At 40.5% G+C, this 19,973-nt stretch overlaps 2 protein-coding genes across 10 annotated transcripts in view; one reads left to right on the forward strand and one right to left on the reverse strand.

Annotated features, from left to right (window-relative positions):
• The window catches only part of LOC129762279 (E3 ubiquitin-protein ligase HECW2), a 117,151-nt gene extending 98,658 nt beyond the window's left edge, over positions 1 to 18,493 (forward strand). For all 7 annotated transcript variants that reach the window (XM_055760394.1, XM_055760397.1, XM_055760398.1 and 4 more), the window contains 2 exons: positions 3,386 to 3,652; positions 3,719 to 18,493. In XM_055760394.1, coding sequence (XP_055616369.1) covers positions 3,386 to 3,652; positions 3,719 to 4,526 — 1,075 coding nt within the window. In that variant the 3' untranslated portion in view covers positions 4,527 to 18,493. The remainder of the gene's footprint in view (positions 1 to 3,385; positions 3,653 to 3,718) is intronic.
• The window catches only part of LOC129762280 (monocarboxylate transporter 12-like), a 660,562-nt gene that overhangs the window by 522,764 nt on the left and 117,825 nt on the right, over positions 1 to 19,973 (reverse strand). The gene's annotated exons all lie outside the window — the stretch shown is intronic.

Below are 19,973 nucleotides of genomic sequence, written 5' to 3' on the forward strand. Positions count from 1 at the left end.
TGTGTTCCGCCCGAGAACGGGTCGTACGGTTTAAGCTGTTTTGTTGTGTTAATTTTCAACTAAGGAAAGTTCATACGGCGAGAATGGAAAAGTGAAGAAATATTCGAAAAAGTGATTTCCCATATGCTCTACATGTAGTGTTGAGTGTTGTTAGTCCTATTAAAATTGGGTTGAATAAACACTCGGATAGTAAAAATTATAGAAGAAAATTACCTTTTCCATTTAAAATATGTTTTCTCTTTAGTAAAGTAACATGTTTTTACTGATGAGATAAATTGATAATTGTGTTCGGTATTGTTAATTATCTTCAATTTTTTTTTCTCTATTTCATCTATACATAACATAGGAGGCATCTCGTCTAGAGTCACAGAGGGCGATTTTCATCATATTTCATTCCACTTCGGCATCTGCTATATGATACGCATCATCTGATGACTAATTACCATCCTTCTGTCAACATCACTCGGTTGTAAACACTGGTGGATTGAACAATACCCAATAACTAAACAAAACGGCCCTTTTCAGGGCCACCAGATCATTGTCAAAGGGTTTAATTCTTCAAACATATCCAAAATCAACAGTTAGCTAACCGGAATCCTACGTCAACTATGCGATCGTGTCTTAGACACAACCCTTCTGTGACTTTTTTCATGCATTTTCTGTGTTTAGGTTTTAATTTTACCCACCATATATTCTGGTTAGAGAAATGAAAATAAAAATCAGGAAGGAATCAGAATGACTCATATTGGGTTGTCCGGAAATTCGTGCTGATTTTTGGGAAAACAAAAGCATTTTATATCCATTCCATGCCAAACCGATATAGTGGTTCTTAGATTTTCGTGAAAAGTGGTAGTTTTGTTCTTTATCGCAAAACATTAGACAAAAACGGGTCTTTTTTTTAAGGTGACCATTTCCATTCTAGGGCTGTCCGAAAAATCAACTTTTTCCGCTTTTTTCAAAAATGTTTTTTTTTTCAAAAATTCATAACTTTTGAACTACTAGACCGATTCAGATGATCGACATATCAAATTAAAGCCAATCACCTGGTCTTTTTTGAAAAATACTACACCTGCAGAAAATTCGAATATTGCTCTCGTTGTTATTGATTGTATTCGTTTTTTTATTGTTTTCATGGTCTCGGGACCAAGAGCGCTATATTTTTTTATATTTTTTCTGGAAAGCTGAAGATTTTTCACATAACATATGTCGAAAACAGAGTGGCGTTTTTCTTTGTTTTTGAGTTGCGATTTTTCAAAGTTAACCGATGGTGCAAAAAATCATTTTTCCTTTTTTTCCCAAAATTTACTTTTTTCAAAAATTTATTACTTTTGAACTACTGGACCGATTCAGATGATCGATATATCAAATTAAAGCCAATTAGCTAGCCTTTTTTGAAAAAGAATGACATATTCGCCAATTAAATGAATTCTAGTCGCATACATCCAGTCTAGTCGCATAGAAATATTGAACGAAGACTATAAAAATGTAAACTTTGAAAAATCATAACTTAAAAAAGAAACATGACACATCTCTGATTTTTGGATATGTTATGTAAAAAAGCTTTCAAGAAAAAATATTAAAAAATATAGCATCCTTGGTCCCGAAACCATGTAAACTATAAAAAAAACTAATACAATAAATAATTACGAAATCAAAATCCATGTTTTTCGCAAGTCTAATATTTTTCAAAAAATTGGCTTTAATTTTATGTGTTGATCATCTGAATCGGTCCAAGTAGTTAAAAAATTATGAATTTTTGAAAGTCATTTTTGGAAAAAAGAGGAAAAAGTTGATTTTTCAGACAACCCTAAAATGGAAATGGTCACCCTACTGAAAAATAAAAAATGTGGGTCACATGTTTTGCGATGGAGAACAAAATTACGAATTTTCGTGAAATCTGAGAACCACTATATCGGTTTGGCATGGAATGGCTGTATATTTATATTATATTTAATATTATTGTACATTCTACATTCTTATTATTTTGTTCTACATTCTTTCGCCATTATTCACGTCGAAAATTGTAATTTGCATTTGCTACGCTAGCCATAGAGATGAAGTTTCGCCAATGAGAGAATTTCGCATGGATCTTTTGATCGTTTATATTTTTCTTCCAAAAACCTACAGCATCACTACAGTGAATTGCAGAGAAATCATTTCTTTGAATTTATCCTTCATACTTTGGAATGGATATTTACTCACCAAATGTAGAAATCATACCAGTGGTAGAATGAACCAGAAATGAACCGACAGAATACATTTTATTAAAAACAGTCGTAAAAATAAAACATTTTCGCTTGTTTACAAAATGAAAAAATATACATTTAAAGTACGCTTTTTATTTTAATCAATTCACGAACTCTTTGTCTGTAACAGTACTTGTCTTTTGAAGCCATTCAATAATCAAGGTTTATTTGAATACCTTCTAAATAAAAAGCAATTAATGGTGATACAAGTTTTTTCTGATGGAGCATTCCCTTGCCGTACATGTTCACAAGCAACGCAATAATTTACAACACTTTCGAACAAAACGCATTACGGACGTCGTGTTATCATCCTCCACAACATGGTATCAATGAATTGCGAGTTCTGAATTTGTTTTAGTTCTTGGGAAAATCCCAATTACAAAAAAAACATGATTGATCGCTATTGCCAATCTTATAATCGCATTTTTTTTAAATCCTCATTTTTCTTTCTAGTGGATGTATATGAACGAAATTTTTATGATCATGCTTATCGTTGATAAGTTTTTTTGCAACTTTTGTGACAACAAAATCAATCACCAAATCAAATTTTTATATAATCCTTCGAAGTTCCACCTGCCGTCGCGAGTTAACGGAACGGAATATAAACAGCATAATGCACAGCGCACTATCTAATCAATACACACTCCCCCTTCTTCGGAGCGCAACTATGAAAGCTTATCTTGGCACAGAACACACTCGCAGTGTTTTTGTCAATCCGGAAAAGGTGATTGCCATGGCCATGCTCACCCGGTGAGTAACCGCCTAGCCTAGACAAACCATTTGTGTCGGTTTTGTGACCTTCGGCCGAAGCGAAATCTAAGTGTCTCAATAACGGGGCTGAAACTGTAGCAGCAGTGCCCAGCGATGTTCGATCGCGGCGGAACTACGGTGAGACGAAAAGACGAGTCGATAAAAATCTTGCAGCCCTCGTGGTCCACTTAAGAAAAATGAGCGACTGCGCTTCAAGCTTGGCAAATTTTTGAATTAAATATTAATCTGTGGCTCCTTGCGTAGGGTATGTAAGAGCCACCACGCATGGCTGGGTCTCTTGTGATTGATGATGTTTGAATGCGTTCCCTTCGTTTACGATGTATATTCGTGTAACAAACTGTTATTACAAAACGCTTCCATTTTTCCAGACTTCACATTCGCAGGTCACACCTGCTTGAGGATGCATTCCGGCGGATCATGTCCGCCAACAAGAAAGATCTGCAAAGGGGACGCTTGGCCGTTCTGTGGGACACCGAGGAAGGGCTCGATTATGGCGGCCCATCCAGAGAATTTTTCTTCCTCCTGTCCCGTGAGTTGTTCAACCCATATTACGGGCTGTTTGAGTATTCAGCCAACGATACCTACACGGTCCAGGTATCACCGCTATCAGCATTTGTGGACAATAGTCACGATTGGTGAGTCGCTGCTGTTTATGGTCTTCCACTGTATTAATGTCTAATGTTGTTTGTCTTTCAATTTAGGTTCCGCTTCAGTGGTCGCGTCCTTGGTCTGGCGCTGGTTCATCAGTACTTACTGGATGCTTTCTTCACCCGTCCATTCTACAAAGCACTGCTGCGATTGCCAGTGGCTCTCAGTGATCTCGAATCGTTGGATAATGAATTCCACCAATCGCTCCAATGGATCCGGGATAACGACATAGGTTCCGGCGTATCGCTGGGCCTTACGTTCTGCGTCACGGAGGAACTCTTGGGTAGAGTGGTCGAGCGAGAGCTTAAGCCCGGCGGGAAAAACATTCCCGTAACGGAGAAGAACAAGCGTGAGTACTTAGAGCGGATGGTGAAGTGGCGACTGGAACGAGGAGTTCAGGAGCAGACTGAATCGCTGGTGCGTGGCTTCTATGAAGTCGTTGATCCCCGACTGGTGTCAGTGTTCGACGCGCGGGAGTTGGAGCTAGTGATCGCTGGAACGGCGGAAATTGATCTCAACGATTGGCGGGTAAATACTGAGTATCGTAGCGGATATCACGATGGCCACCAAGTCATCGTGTGGTTCTGGCACGTGATTGAAAAGTTCTCCAACGAGCAGCGGTTGCGGCTGCTGCAGTTCGTGACGGGGACGTCCAGCATACCGTACGAAGGTTTTGCCGCTCTGCGAGGATCCACTGGACCGCGGCGCTTTTGCATTGAAAAGTGGGGCAAACCGAATGCGCTGCCCCGGGCCCACACTTGCTTCAATCGCCTCGACTTGCCGCCATATCCGACGCCGGATATACTGTACGAGAAACTGCTGCTTGCCGTCGAAGAAACCAACACATTCGGAATTGAGTAGCTAGCTGGAAACGGTGACCTCTGGCTCAGCCGGAGCGATGTGTTCTTTTACTATTTGTTGCTGTTTCTGTTTTATAGCGTGTTCATCTTCTACTTCTTTAAGATTCTGATTGTGCAACTGTTATGAGACTGGCGGCGAGGCGAGCAATCGCGCGCGGAACTAGGACAGGAAGGCAGAAATTTTCGGTGTTTAATTTTGTGGGAAAATTGAAACGATGAAAGCGAAAGTGTTATACCGCCCCACGCATTGCGCCGCTGCAGCTTTCGACTGCGATAGAGCAGCAGCGCGCTGTGTGAGAATTGACGCGAAGTGATGGATTGCATTTAATACTACGCTGCGAATCTACGTTTCATTGAATATAGACAAAATACGTTCGTCGATAACAGAAAGGTTATTGGTGCGAAACAAGCCGGCAGCGTTGATGTTTGTGTGTTTTAGCAGAGGGTGGAGGAGCAAGTTCGATGGGGGAGAGAATCCGACGATGTATTGCTTTGAGAAAATGATATAATGATATGCGGCAATTGACCGTGTGTGCATCGTTTGAAATCGCTTTTTCGACGGATATCAACTGGAAACACGATGCATGTTGATTGGATAGCAAACAGTGGCGTTATTTTGTCAGGAAAATCACAGTATTATTCCAATAGTGATCTTCAATGTTGTGAGCGAAACACGATAACAGAAGTTCAGCCTTTGAAGGATAAGTTTCGAATGAAAGGCAGACTTTTTGATTTCTTCTTCTTCTTTTTGGCTTTAAGAGGGTTTAAACTTTTCAGTTCATTCGCCTCTAACTTTTTGATTTTGTTTTTCATTCCACTCTTGTATCTGAAATTCGTGTGACTCATTAATGGAAGCAACTGCTATTGTTGAAAGTCATTTGTTGATTACAAAAAGATGGATACGAACTTTATCAGCAAATTGTGGTTCACCAGTATGAATTGATTCAGAATTCCCCAGTCCCCATTTTGACGTGGGACTACGTCTAACCGGAATATATGGAGGGTAAAATGAAAACCTAAACACAGAACATGCAGGAAAAAATGAAAGATTTCGAATGCTTATAGCTCGAACATTTCGTACTGGATAGGTGAGATGTTTGCATCACTTGATAGGGAATATTTCTACGCATCTATCGCAACTAACAAAATGTTGTTTTTCATTAGATAAACAATTGAATAACTGTAAAATATTAGGCGTTATCTAAACGCCCTAACTGCATCGTTTTGATAGGCCCGATTTACAGCCATCAAAACCAAGCAGCCTTGGGGAAATCGGCATTGTAAATACATGAAAGTAGGGGGACTTTTGTTCTCATCGAAAAATGTTCCCTAACACAGACTTTAAAACCAAGCAGCGAAATCGGCATTGCAAGCACACGAAAGAGCCTAGAGGCGAGTGAACTGAAAAGTTTAAACCCTCTTAAAGCCAAAAAGAAGAAAAAGAACACACGAAAGTAGGGGGAGCTTTTGTTCCCACCGAAATGTGTTCCCTTATAGAGATTTCTAAACCAAGGTGCCTGGAGAAATCGGTATTTCAAATTCATGCAAGTCGGGGGTATTTTTGTTCCGACTGGAATGTGTTTCCCTAACACAGACTTCAAATCCATGAAGCGTGGGGAAATCGGCATTGCGAATTCATACAAATCGGGGGTATTTTTGTTCCGATTGAAATGTGTTTCCCTAACACAGACTTCAAAACCGTGGTTTCTGGGAAAATCGGCTCTGCAAATAAATGCAAACTGCGAGTACTTTTGTCCTCGCTTGCCTTTGTGCAGAGTGGAATATGTCTGTCCTAACATGATCTTCTAAACTTAGGAACCTGGGAAAATCGTGCAGCCACTAGAAGCGAATGAACTTCCCAGTTTCAAGCAAATTCGAGATTCGAGAAGTATGTACACTTTTGGGATGTAAACTTCAGAGGGAAATGTAAAATAAAATAATCGTTTGATATTTTTGTTGTTGTCTTTATTGGAAAGATTTTCAGCCTTAGGCTGGTTCATCAAACGTTTGATAATTCTTCCGTACATATATTTTGTTCTAGTCATCATACCAAACGTAAAAGGTCCGTCATTAAATTTACTTGTAACGAAGAACAATCAATCACAATAAATGAATTGACTTTACACGGCATTTGTTCATTTTTTTCACTCACAGAGCAAATATATTGAACTCAATTGAATTTGGAAACTGTTTCATTCAATCAAGAATTTAATCAATACAAACGAATGATTGCTCAGCTAAGGTAGTTCCACGTGAACCTTGCGGTTATATCATAGATATAACCCACTAATTTTTTTTATCAATCAAAACAACAGTTATTTGGCCTCGGGAGCGTTCTGCGAGCGTTATTATAGGAAAATGTTATTCAAAGTAGTTCCTTATACAGCTGACATGAAGAAATTTTTTTCGGTTCGAATCTAAGAACTACATTGGCACGATATTGGGGTTGAACTCTGACAGGGCGGGACTCTTAGTGGGATTTTTTTTATCCCTTTTGTTTATTTTAGGCTCATTAGCATTTCAGCTGTAAAAGAGCCGAATTTTAATCGTGTACATGTCACATGTTTTATCATATTTAAAATTAGCACATTACACAGTTGCCATTTTTTTGGCGTTAGAGTATCCCCCTCTATACCATTGCATTTGGTACACATTTACACAGTAGTCATTTAGACGTAAGAGTTTTCCTTCTGTTCTCCCATCATCCAAGTTAGATCAGCGGAGACAGTTGATTGATCATTGTTGAGTTATTTATAGAACAGCAGCCCGATGTGTCTTGCAGGGCAGAGCAGTTGTATGGATAAATCGATCTTATTTCGACCGTGGATGGATCTCCATCGCTGATGATTGTTGCGTGGACGTAGTTGTTCTGTAATAACACAAAGATGGTCAATGAGGACCCTGAGTTTTGAACTCACGATCGCTCGCTTACTAAGCGAATGTGCAACCAATGTGGCTACGGAGACCCCCTCTTGGTGGGATGAATTGGAGGAATTTCTCCATGTAAAACACTATCCTCTATCCGCACGTGGACCGCAGATGATTTCGATAGGGAACACTCGGGAAATACTGCTAGCTTCACTGTTTGATTCGAACAACGAACGACTCGTTGAACAATTTCGGGCTACTAACCCTTTTTATGCCAAGCGTTCGAAAAATCGAACAGCAGTTTGATAATTTTTCATGGCATATGGTAAGGTTTTGGCATCAAATAATAGCTAAGTTTCTTAGCTACCCCTTACTATCAATTTCATTCAATTTTGTGTAACTTTATTGGACAAAAAATTTTGTTTAAAGTAACTATGTGCAGGTGGTTGTGTCCCGAATAACATTCACCCGAAACACGTTTACCCAAAGCACATTTACCCGAAAGTAACACATACCCGAATGACATCCACAGAATGTGACAAATACCCGAATGCAGTATATACCCGAATGCGACAAATACCCGAATGGACATTTACCCGAATGTGACACATACCCGAATGTGACATTTGCCCGAATACAACATTTATCCCAATGGAATGTTTACCCGAATGAAAAAGCGAAAATTCCGACAGATCAGATTATGAGTTTTGTCGAATCTCCTGTTAGAAAGATACGAAGTAAAATGAGAAATTGTAATGAGGAAATTCGAAAAAGATGTTGAAGACTTCGTTGTGTCATTTTCAGAAATTAGTGTAGGCACAATTAACATGCCGTCTTCTTTCCTTTCCGTTCAGCCATGAGAACATTCAGAAATGAGCATGAATTATGGGATATTTCGAAAATTAAGCAGGTAACTTTAACATAAAAAATTTGAATGATAATGCGAAAAGAATAGATAAGAAAAAAAACGTATTTACAACCGCAGCTCAGTTTTTATCATGAATTTATTATTTCGTGATAACTTTATTCTGAAATCAATGTAATGGTGGTTCTCATTCAACGAGGATAAGGAACCGAGGCGGCAATAAGCCACCGAGGTGACGTGATCCAAGTCGGCTGACGACCCGGGTCGGACCGCATACGTTTATCTGGTGCATCATGTTTGAAACCAGGCAATCAAAATGCATGAAATGCCTAATTAACCGAGCAAACGTTATGCACCAGGTAAACGTATGCCGTCCGACGCTCGCTAACGTTCGGTCGGACCTGACTAAAGGATCGTCCCCTATGTTTCAAACAAACCGGGCAATCGATGGAACACAGGTTTGCTTGCAAGAGGCCGCCGCTTCCGCGGTGGGTCGGCGGCCGACTCGGATTGCGTCACCTCGGCGGCTTGAGGACTCCTCGGTTCCTTATCCTCGCTCCCATTACAGTGATCGCATAATGAATTTCATTGCGAAATAATAAATTCATAATCAAAATTGCACTTCAGTGCCATAATACGTGTGTTCAAAAATTGTCAGCTTTCTTTCAAGTAAACGGGCTGCGTCATCCATAAGTATGGACAAACTTCATAATACGTTATAAAACTGCATTCTTTCACTTTTCATTATTTTGAAAAGGATTTTATTCAACGCCACTATTTCTCAAATTGCACTACCTACGAAAAATACTTTTTGAATGGAAATGAATGTACGGGACAAATATGATCTTTAAATAACACTGATCAGAAATCCACAAATACTTCCAAATAATAAAATTTGCGTATTATTCGATTATATTATTATTCTTTCGTGTATGTGTCGCATTCGGGTATTTTTGTTACATTCGGGTGAGTGGGATTCGGGTGAATGTCTTTCGGGTGAGTGGGTTTCGGGTAAATGTGACACAATCGCGGAAAGTACACAACCTAACATAACTTTGAGATATTTTTCTAAGAGATTGTATCTAGGACACGACCGCATTTTCGACGTAGCATCTTCGAGTTCTCCTATAACAAATTACTGATGAAGAAAATCGTCATAAACATTCAGCGCCTTTCGTTTATTTGGTTCCCTGCTCACGTTAAGATTAAACTGCGCTGCTAATTCACATCAGACTTTCTCCTTCCCACTCAGATATCGATCACAACTATAAACATTTTTACTCCTACTTTCCGCTTGAGGTGTGATCGAACCCAAGAACCTTGCAACAGTAAGATTTTCATACTGGGGATCTAAAGCGTACTTCCATGAAAGAATGTATCTAAATACGTTGCATCTAAATAAATGCAGTGTATGTCCATATTCCAAAATTCTGGATACTGTTCCATATCCGGACTAGCACACAAATTTTCCTGTATGCTGCTGGCACCTTCTTTGTCGTAGCACACTTTGATACAGAAGGCTTCTTCTTCTTTAAGGATGTGTAGTGAATGTGTTAGGCATGAATGTCCGCACTTACGGAGTGAATAAATTTTTGAGTGTCTGATCTGTCATTTTTGTGAACTGTTTTGATTAAATGGCATTGGATTCAAAATATGCATTAGTTGATACAACTGCTCAAAACCTTCTATGAGAGTGGTTAAGATCCGTACCTCTCACGCCAAAGATCAGAAGTTCTCACTTCCGACATCCTTGCGTCGGAATGTAAAGTAAAAAGTAAAAAACCGAAGCTGGAGTCCCGGAACTACGACGGAAGCTGCTTGAGGAGTTAGAAGGCATGGAGGACCCAAAAATCATCTTGAAGGACTTCAATGCTCATCACCGCAACTGCGGAATGCAAACACCAAACGTCATGGGGAATATGTGTTGGGGGTGTTGGAGCTCTCGGCCTTAAATGACGACACTGATATTTTCCCTAAAGGTACCTGCAACACAGCCTAACATAACTGATAATTCAGCAGTCAGTATTCTTTACTAGGTTAGGGTGGAACAAAGTCGACGAACTTAACACGATAACCCGCTATCACTTCGGTCCGGAACTTTGTTGTCCCTGTGAGTCGTTCTAATAATCCTCTCACCCGGAATTTCACCCAACATTCCGCCAAAGGTGAGTCAACTGGCCTTGACGGTATCGGTAAGATGCTGAAACAACTGTTCCTGCTCGGACAGTCCGTTCTTCTCAGCATTAACGGCATTTGGAGTAATATCCATACCTAAGGTCGGCCGAAGTAGCAACAACGGGAAAGGCTACCGTCTAATTTCCTTAGCCTCCTGTTCATTCACGATTCCGGAAATAATGGGGGACAGGCGCCTGATCTCCTTTGTAACCAAAAACGTGAAATTTGACTATCGACAGTTCGTCTTCCGGCCGGGTATGGGCATCAACAACTACTTCGAGAGCCTCGAAGACGTGATAGCCGGAGCCAACAGGAACCGTCAGCACATGAAGATGGTAACACTGGACCTGGAAAAGGTATACAACAGACCATGGATCTCGTTAGTGTTGAAAACTCTGGCAGATTTGGGCGTTGACGGTAAATTACTGCATTTCATCAAGAACTTCGCCACGCACATTAGTTCCCGAGTTTTCCACGAGGAAACAGGAGTACCTCAAGGTTCTGTTCTTGTCGTTACCCTCTTTCTTGTCGCCATGAATAAACTGTTTCAGGCCCTGCCTGGACGAGTCTTCGTGTTTGTCTACGCGAACGACATTCTTCTGATAGCAGTGAGTGACACCCATAGGATTCTACGCTACAGGCAGCCGAGAGAGGATTTATATTTATATTTATAACCTTTACCGAGCAACAACAGAAAGGGTGGCGTATCAAGCTATCATCAGCAGCCGTCTCACTTATAACCTCGAACTGACATGGCTGAGAACAAGCTCCCAAAATCTATGGCATCGGTCTATAACAAGGAACTACGGACTGTCTCTGGGCTCCTGCCATCAACACCAGCTGCCTCTGTCTGCACTGAAATTGGAAAACCTTCTTTCGATATCATCATAGACTTGGCGATCGCATCCAAGACTGCCAGTTTTTAGTCGACAACCAACGGTAGGGGAAAGATCCACCTGACTGCCCTTAACAACACAATTCTGCAGCGGGTGGCACATTCCTGGTTTGGTGTGAACGACTGGAGGTTTCCAACTGTTCTCGTCGAGAACGTTATCAGGAACAACTTCTGAGCCGGGAAGAGCTCGACCGGTCTGTTAGAATACTTAAGGCCATTATAGCAGAAAAATACCGCCTCCACGAGATGAAATATTCGGACGGTTCAAAAGTACCATCAGTAGTTGGGTTTAGGGTAAGCGATGGTAACAATAATCTGATTTCAACAAGAAATACGCGGACATCTGTCAAGTCTTCTCGGCCGAGGTGATCGGCTTCTGCGAGGCAATCACAATTTCATCTTCCAAGCCGCTGTTGGTCGTCTCCGATTCGGCGAACGCCATAGATGCCATCGGTGCGGCCAGGTTCAAACGCCCATGGGTACAAGCCATCAGGCCTGTCACGATGTTTGTTCCCTGTGCCGTCTATTTGAAATAGGAACACAGAATCACTCGCAATACTATCCGTTAGGTAACTGTTATATAGGTCCACTGAATCATCTACCAACGTTCTCTCAAAGGAATCGGTCAGTAGCTTCCTTCTTCATCCTTCGACCATTTCACAAGATATTTCCACGCTACAAGCTTTGTATGGAAGACCGTGTTGTTGAAGCTGTAGAAACATAACCTACTGAACTGGGCAAAAGTGAAATAACTTTTCAGGTTATCTACGGAATCGTCAAACGGTTGAACGACAAAAGTTCGAGTAAAAAAATTAAATTTAAATAAAAACACCAACGACGGTGAGATCATTAGAGACATGGTTTGTGACGAAATACCTTGATTTTCTTGGATGAAATTCTCCTGCAGCTTGGTAGTAGAACGTAGTACATGGTGCCCACTCCCATCAACTGAATTGGCCACATGACGACAAGGCCACATCTAATTTGTGGTTAACGCAAGGTGAACTCTCTTGAGTGGTAGAAGACAACATGATGGCCATCTAGGACAGAATAAGGCATGGAACTTAACGAAACTGTGGGGGCTAAGGAAGGACGAAGGACGAGGTGATCGAAAGGTGGAGGCAGCAATGAATATCCGAACAGCGCACAAACGATGTACCATATCCTACGATGGGTAGAGTTAAGGAGGTCGTTACTCAGCTGAAGAACCACAAAGCACCTAAAGATGGTCTCGCAGCAGAGCTCTACAAGCTGATTTCCGAAGCTCCCCGAAAGATGCCAAGACTGATTCAGGCAACGATGAACGATGTGCGATGCGGTTTACGGATCTCAGGCGATCTGTCGGAATCTTTGAGACTTACAAGGTACTTCGACAAGGTGACGAACTCTCCGGTCTTCGCTTTAACGTGGTCCGCTTTACGGTGGGTTACGAGGAAGGTGTTATGCGGGAAACGGGTTTCAACATGCAGAGCACATAGAAAAGGATAACGTTTGCGACAAATTGTCTGTTAAGAAAGTTGGTGAACTGCCAGTTGGTGGACGAAAACGCAGCATTAGGCGAATCGAAAAAGTCAATAGCAATTTCGTCCGAAGCAGATTATGCCCAAAATCAGAATGAAACAACGGTGAGGCACGTAATAAGCAACAGTGGCGGGTGGCTCAATTATATCCGAAAAATTCGTGAAAACCAATTCGTTTGATGTTCGCCGGTTACATTTTAAGGTAACTATTATCCGTTGATGTCCTCGAAACACCATTGCAGATAAGGAAAATTATAATCATCATTATAAACAAAAAAAACGTCGTTTAGTGATGACCGTGCCGTACAGAGCATTGCCGAATTCACCTCTTCCCTCGAAGGTTAGAAACATTTAGAATCTGGAATCATAAAACCAGTTGTATCTTGGGATTGGTTGAAGGTACAAAACATCAGAATGCGAATAATTTATTGTTCTCTCCAGAAAAAGTATTGGAAAAAAATATTCCGATACCGTTTTTATGAATTGTCGTACTTTTCTTCGGAAACCCTGCATCAAAGTTTGGACCCTCTGTTGGTCAACCTCAGCGGCCATTTTATTCCACGATCTCTTCATGTCTGCAGCATACCGAGTCACTTTGGCACCCTACTTCAATTTCTGCTTGATAATTGCCCATTATTTTCTGATTGGGCGGAATTGGAGGCAATTGGGAGTATTTTTCAAAACAATCGACCCTATTGTCACTAAAGCATCTATCGATTGTGGTGGCAGCTTGACAAATCTGGTCAAAACTTCACCGAACTTTCGTGAACCTTAACAAACGGAAGGAGACGTTTCTGCAGGCACTCTTCCCTAGACATTTTCGAGTCCATTGTCTTGTTTGTGACGAAAACCTTGGTTTTCTGTCCACAGCTGCAAGTCCCTTGCCAAATCAAGAACTTCCTGGAAAATTCATCTGCGAAAATGAACTAAAATTTGCTGGGGACATCTCTGGCAGTGGCCTGTTAAAATTTCAGGCCTTGGAGCTGTCCAAAATCCATCTTCACACACGTTTGGTCATCCATCAGCGTGTATCCTTCGAACTTCTTTAAAATCTTGTTGTACAACTTTCGAGCGCGTTTTTTTTTTGGACACCAGATTTCGCACGGAAATTACGATGACCTTCCGCATATGGATTCTCCGTATTGTACCATGGTTATAATTGTGTTTTTTGGCGATGTCGTAGTCCGAGAGTCTTAATCCTTAATTGTTTCCAATACCTTCAACCTCAGCTTCCGATCGTAAATTCCACTACGATGCGTCCTCAGATACATCCGAACAAGATTTGTACGGTCATGGAAACGTTTCAGCACATCATACACGGTCGTATTAACCAATTTCAGCGATTTCGCGATTGTAGTACGTGGCAGCCACGCTGGATTTTTAATGTGGATGTCCAAAATCAAATTTCTTCACCAGCTTCCATCCTGCACATCTTTTGACGTAGAACTATCAGAAAACAGTTCACGTTTTTATGAAATAAAGTTAACGTTAATAACTATTTTTGCCGCGAACGGATTTTGGTGGTTTACATACCAAACGAATCGGAAATTCCCTAAGATTTGTTTGATATGCTATACTTTGCCATCGCATAGTCTGTATATGGTTTAAATTGATGAAAATTGGAAGCATTCGCATTTTCTCATACATTTGTTCTGTCCATTTGTGTGCTTTCCCGAACAGAGCTGTCAATAACGAGCAGCTCATTGACGAGTAACGAAGGGGAAATCGTAAGAGTAAAGCTCCGTGAACAAAGGAAAATAAGAAGAACGAAGGGGAATATTTGCCTAGAGTATAAACAGTGGATCTCCCTGAGGCAAACATTCATTCTTCGTGAGGAAACCGACTGAACAACATCGTTGCCTGGCGAGCTGGACGGCGAGGGATCGAATGCCTTTCTCAAGGCAATGGTGGTGGAGGAGTAATATGATGGATAAAGTAAAGTTTCCACGGGCCTTTTTGAAGGTTAGAGCCGAATGAACTGAAGAAGTTTAAAGTCTCAAGCAAGGAAGGAAGGCAAACTACTATGATGGACGATTGTTTTGTGTTGCGAATTATGCAGTCGTAATTTTTTTTTCCAAAATATATATTTTTATCAAGGCTCATATGGCGTTAGCCTCACGGGGCCGGGAGTTCAATACTTTGACAATTTTTCTTATTATCTATGTTAGTAATATGTAACCGATTACTCGCGGTTGGCTCGAGGTTAGTATTACAAGTGTTTTCGTAATTCGGATGTTGCTGTCTCCAATGCTCTGTACGTGTGCCCGACACGGGATACTTCCTATTGGGATGCAGCTGACCCTTAATCAGCAACGCCCCCCTTGTCTGTACCTCATATCTAGCGTGGTGCGTCTTTCTCGACTCGAGGAATCCAGGATAGAATGGTCACTAACCGGCGCAATCATCAGTTCATGTAGAGTTGTCATGAGCGGTACAACCTTTGGCTCTTGTTGAATCATCAGTGGACTGCACAACCTTTGGCCCGTGTATCTGTAAAGAGTGTGTGTATGTATTGCCGCGACTAAGTAAAAGTTTATCGATCGGATAGGAGGGATATAAAACGGGGACACAACGAAGGAAACATCATTAAACGTTGACATCGGCGTTCCTGAGGAACAGGTATAGATGAAGCAGAAGATCAGGATCACGGCTACCTAAGATATCCCGGACGGGGATCTCCGATTGTCTGCCTTGTGCTCTCAGTGCTCTAGAGAGCTGAAAGCGAGCAGTATGGAACCGGATACACGACCAGACAACATGCTCGATGTCGTGGTAGCCATCGCCACAATCACAAAGATTGTTTGCTGCGAGCCCAATGCGATAGAGATGCGCGTTTAGGTTGTAGTGATTGGACATAAGCCGAGATATCACGCGAATGAAATCACGACCTACATTCAATCCCTTGAACCATGCACTCGTCGAGACCTTAGGGATAATCGTGTGTAACCAACGACCGAACTCATCTCCACTCCACATGCGCTGCCAACTTACGAGCGTGTACTGACGAGGAATGTGGAAAAATTCATTATAAGCAATTTGCCTTTCAAAAAGTGTGCCTTCTAAAGCGCCCACCTTAGCTAGCGAGTCCGCTTTCTCATTCCCCGGAATCGAACAATGAGAGGGAACCCATGTCAAGGTAATCTTGAATAATTTTTCGACCAAAACACTCAATAGTTGTCTTATTCTAGTTAGGAAATAAGATGAGCGTTTATCAACCTTCATTGAGCGGATTGCCTCTATTGAGCTGAGACTGTCTGAAAAAATAAAATAGTGCAGTCGTAATGATAAATATAAACAAGGAGGGGTAATAGCGGGATGGAAATATTCACGCTAGGGTATTAGTAATGAATCTCTGCTGAGGCAAATATTCAGCCTTTTTCCAAGCAGTTATCATTGTTTGTTTTCTGTCATCAATGCATTGAACTGACGCTATGGTGAAGCAGGTGTTAAGGTTGTGCACCAAAAAAATATATGGGGAATACCAAGTTATTCAATAAGTTATATTAAGTTATTTATTTATTTGGGTTTGCGTGCCAGTCGCAAAACTGCTTTCTACTAGGATTGCATTTGCACTAATCTTGATCATAATGAAGCAGTGCTATTCTTTTCGAGGTTGTTGAGATTAACAGATTGAGTTTATTTCGTTTGTTTAGTCACCAAGAAAATAAATGTCGTTCTGGAATTTTGTATGTTATTTGGTTTTGTTTGGCCGGAGCAAAACTTTCTCCACTAAGGATGACAGCTGCGCTTACATCGACCATGTATTGTTCTGCATGCATTGTTCAAATGATTCTGCATCACCGTCGAAACAAACAATTCGCTGTCAAAAGATTTCAGATACGCCTACTACCGTTGCTATATAATGAACAGTGATTTCGGATTCTAACTGAATCAAACCTCAGTCAAGTGGAGGCCACCTGTCAAAGAAGATTATGCTATCAATGTATCAATAGAGGAAACTTTTCAGCTCTTGTAGCATATTACTGAAATAGATCATCTCGATTTTGGAAAGGAAAATTCTAACACTATTTCCAACTCAAACTGACAGTGGATAGACTTCTAAACGTGAGTTTCATGGCATTAATCCCCCATCCATTAAACACTTACCACATTCTAAACCAAACACGGAAGCTCCAAAACGATGCTCTCGGCTCAATCCGACTGATTAACTTTTATGGTTATGTTTTCGCTAGCTTTCGGTATTGCGCCACCTTCACAACGCACACGATATAATGAAATCACCACGCAAAATGGCTAATAATTCGCACCCGGGCGGCAGTCATTATCCCATTAACGACCCACTATGTCGAGATTCTTATCTTTAACGCGGCAGTGCGGCGCTTGGAATTTAATCGTCCCAAAGACGTTCAATAAATTTCCATTATCAACACTCAATAAAGAGCCATAAATTAAGTCACCGAGGCTTAATGGGTGAAGTTCCGATACTTTTATCAATGCAATCTGGGTCTCCCGCGTACTTGAAGTGATTCAAATTGCTCCACATCAAAGAAAAATCTCCGTCTGTCCGGCTCCGGCTTGTTCACGAGGGAGGAAAACAGTCAAGCGATTAGCATACGGCGCTTAATTACAGTAATACTATAGCGTAGCCAGTTTTGAGAAGCAGTTAGATGTATCACAAAATAGACAAAAAATCTAAATATTTCCGATAGGATCGATTAATAGATATAATAACGCAGCAGTATGCAGCAACATGCACCGATATAGGGGAAAATACAGATGCACTGAACAAACAATAAATTAAATGTAATTTCCTGTTTTTTGGAGCCCACAAATAATTGCAAACGCTGATAAGAGAACAACAAGAAAATACAAACAAATCATGACTTTGTTAATGCTGTGTGTTATGCGCAACGGTCAGGAAAGGTCCTCTTCTAGTCATAATGATAGAAATAAACTTATCCACACGCTCCACAAAGTTCCGAACCTCTCCTACATGCACGCTTCAGCAGAACCGGTCTACCTACCCGATAACCCACCCACACACACACGTACGTAAAATCATTAGCAGAACACGCAACCACTATTTTAGATGGTACGGAAATTACCACACGAACGCAGGAACGCATTATTATTGGTACAGCAGCAAAACTGACAGTTGTCATACAGAAAAAAAACCTAAATGTTCTCTCGAAAGGCCAGAAGATAATGGACAAAACTATTCGTGATAAATACTAGAGTTTTTGACACAGGAAAAGCAATCTTCAGCAAGTGTTGGTTGAATGTTTTTTTTTGTCTGGTGATGTACTATTGATTTCGGCTAGTTTTACTGTAAATATTGTTTAACGATTCTTTGTGTGTGTTTGACAGAGAAAGTTTTTTTTATGTGTTGGTTTTCTGTTTAGTTTTATTTTTGTATCGTGCTCACAGATATTTATTACATTATTTTAATGTTGATGATAAGAATTTTAGAATTTTAAGAAGAGTTTCGATGGTTAGTTTTACCATGGAACGGACGAATATATTCTCTACGTTTTGAAATGTGTCCTTTTGTTCAATGTAAAATATTTGTGCTTTTTTATTTTTAGTACAAAACAACCACTCTGAAAATGCAATTTCAGTCATAGTCTTAAGAATGTTTTATGTTTCGGCATTTTAGAAATCGCTTTACCTAAATATAATGATAATGAACGAAATACGATTCGTCTCTACGTGCGAATTAATTTTGTGAGTTGAGAAAACCATTTAAACGCAGCCGCTGGTTAAGAAGCTGGACGTGATCGTGGTTGGGATTGACTCGGACTCGTACTGATACACGCATATGTTCGATGAATTAGATGTGGTGGAAGAATATGTGCACTTCATAAGCAATCCAAATGCTTTGAACAATTCTCGTGGAAACAGGAGAGAAGCAAATTCTTAATCAGCCAAGATTCGCTAGACCAGAGTCTGAATTAAATGGAGACGGATACAACAAGCGGAGACAGGTCATTTGTCTGGTGAAAACTGTAAGTACCCAATTTCAGTGATCAAAATTGAATTTTATAATTGAGTAACAGAATTTCAACGAAGCACCACCACAAACGAATGCAAGTATTGTTGAAAAATGATAATGGAATTATTGCAACAATTTTCAATTCATGTAAGTGTTTCCTCCTTCAAAACATTCAATTAAATAGTGACCCCCGAAGCCAATTTTGGGGAAACATATGACAGTTGAACGAAAACTCAAAAACGCGTTTTTTATATTTTCAAAATTTTATCATATATTACATGGACTGAAAAGTCCGGGTATTTTAAATAAAAACAGTCGTTTTTGGGCAAAGCTGTATTTATTCCTCAACATAGTTTCCTTCGAGGGCAATACATTTGGTATAGCGAGTTTCCACCATTTCAATTCCCTTTTAGTAGTACGAAACGTTTTCGTCTTCATCTTCAAAATATGCCTCAGCGCTACTCTGCAGCCTGCCTATTGAGTGTGGTAATGGATCCACGTTTCATCCATTGTCATAAAACATCGAAAGAAGTCCACTCGATTACGCTTCAACAACACCAAACCGGCTGTTGAATCCTCAACGGGCCGCTGTTTTGGTCGACCGTCAGCAAACGCGGCACCCAACGCGCGGATAGCTTATTCATATCCAAAATGTCGTGCAAAATGTATCCTACTCGTTCTTTTGAAATGCCTACGGCCTCAGCCAACACTTTATGATCGTTCAAAACACAGTTGTTCTACGATTTCTGGATTCGTAACCTCTTTTGGCCTTCCAGAGCGAGGTGCATCTGTGGTGCCCATTCTAAATTCACTGAACCACCGCTAAACTGTTGTTCTCGAAGGAGCAGAAGTGGAATAATATTTCAACAACCACTACATTCATTGTTTAGAAGTTTTCAGCATCAAAAAACAACGTTTGATCAAAATGCGATATTCCTCTTTTTCAATTTTCTATACGAATACTAAGGTAGTGGCACTTAAACAACTGTAATTTGTAAAATAAAAAAAAAGGTGTCATGAAACTTCACACATAAGCTAGTGACAGATGAACCTCTCGAAATGAATTTTGTTCATTTTTTAGTGGCTAACCAATAACCAAGTTATCCATACATCGGATAACGAGCACTTTTACAAGAAAAACGTTTTTCTAACAACAACTTTTCCATGTTTTT

The sequence above is a fragment of the Toxorhynchites rutilus genome, chromosome 1 (genome assembly GCF_029784135.1).
Source record: "Toxorhynchites rutilus septentrionalis strain SRP chromosome 1, ASM2978413v1, whole genome shotgun sequence".
Lineage (NCBI taxonomy): Eukaryota > Metazoa > Arthropoda > Insecta > Diptera > Culicidae > Toxorhynchites > Toxorhynchites rutilus.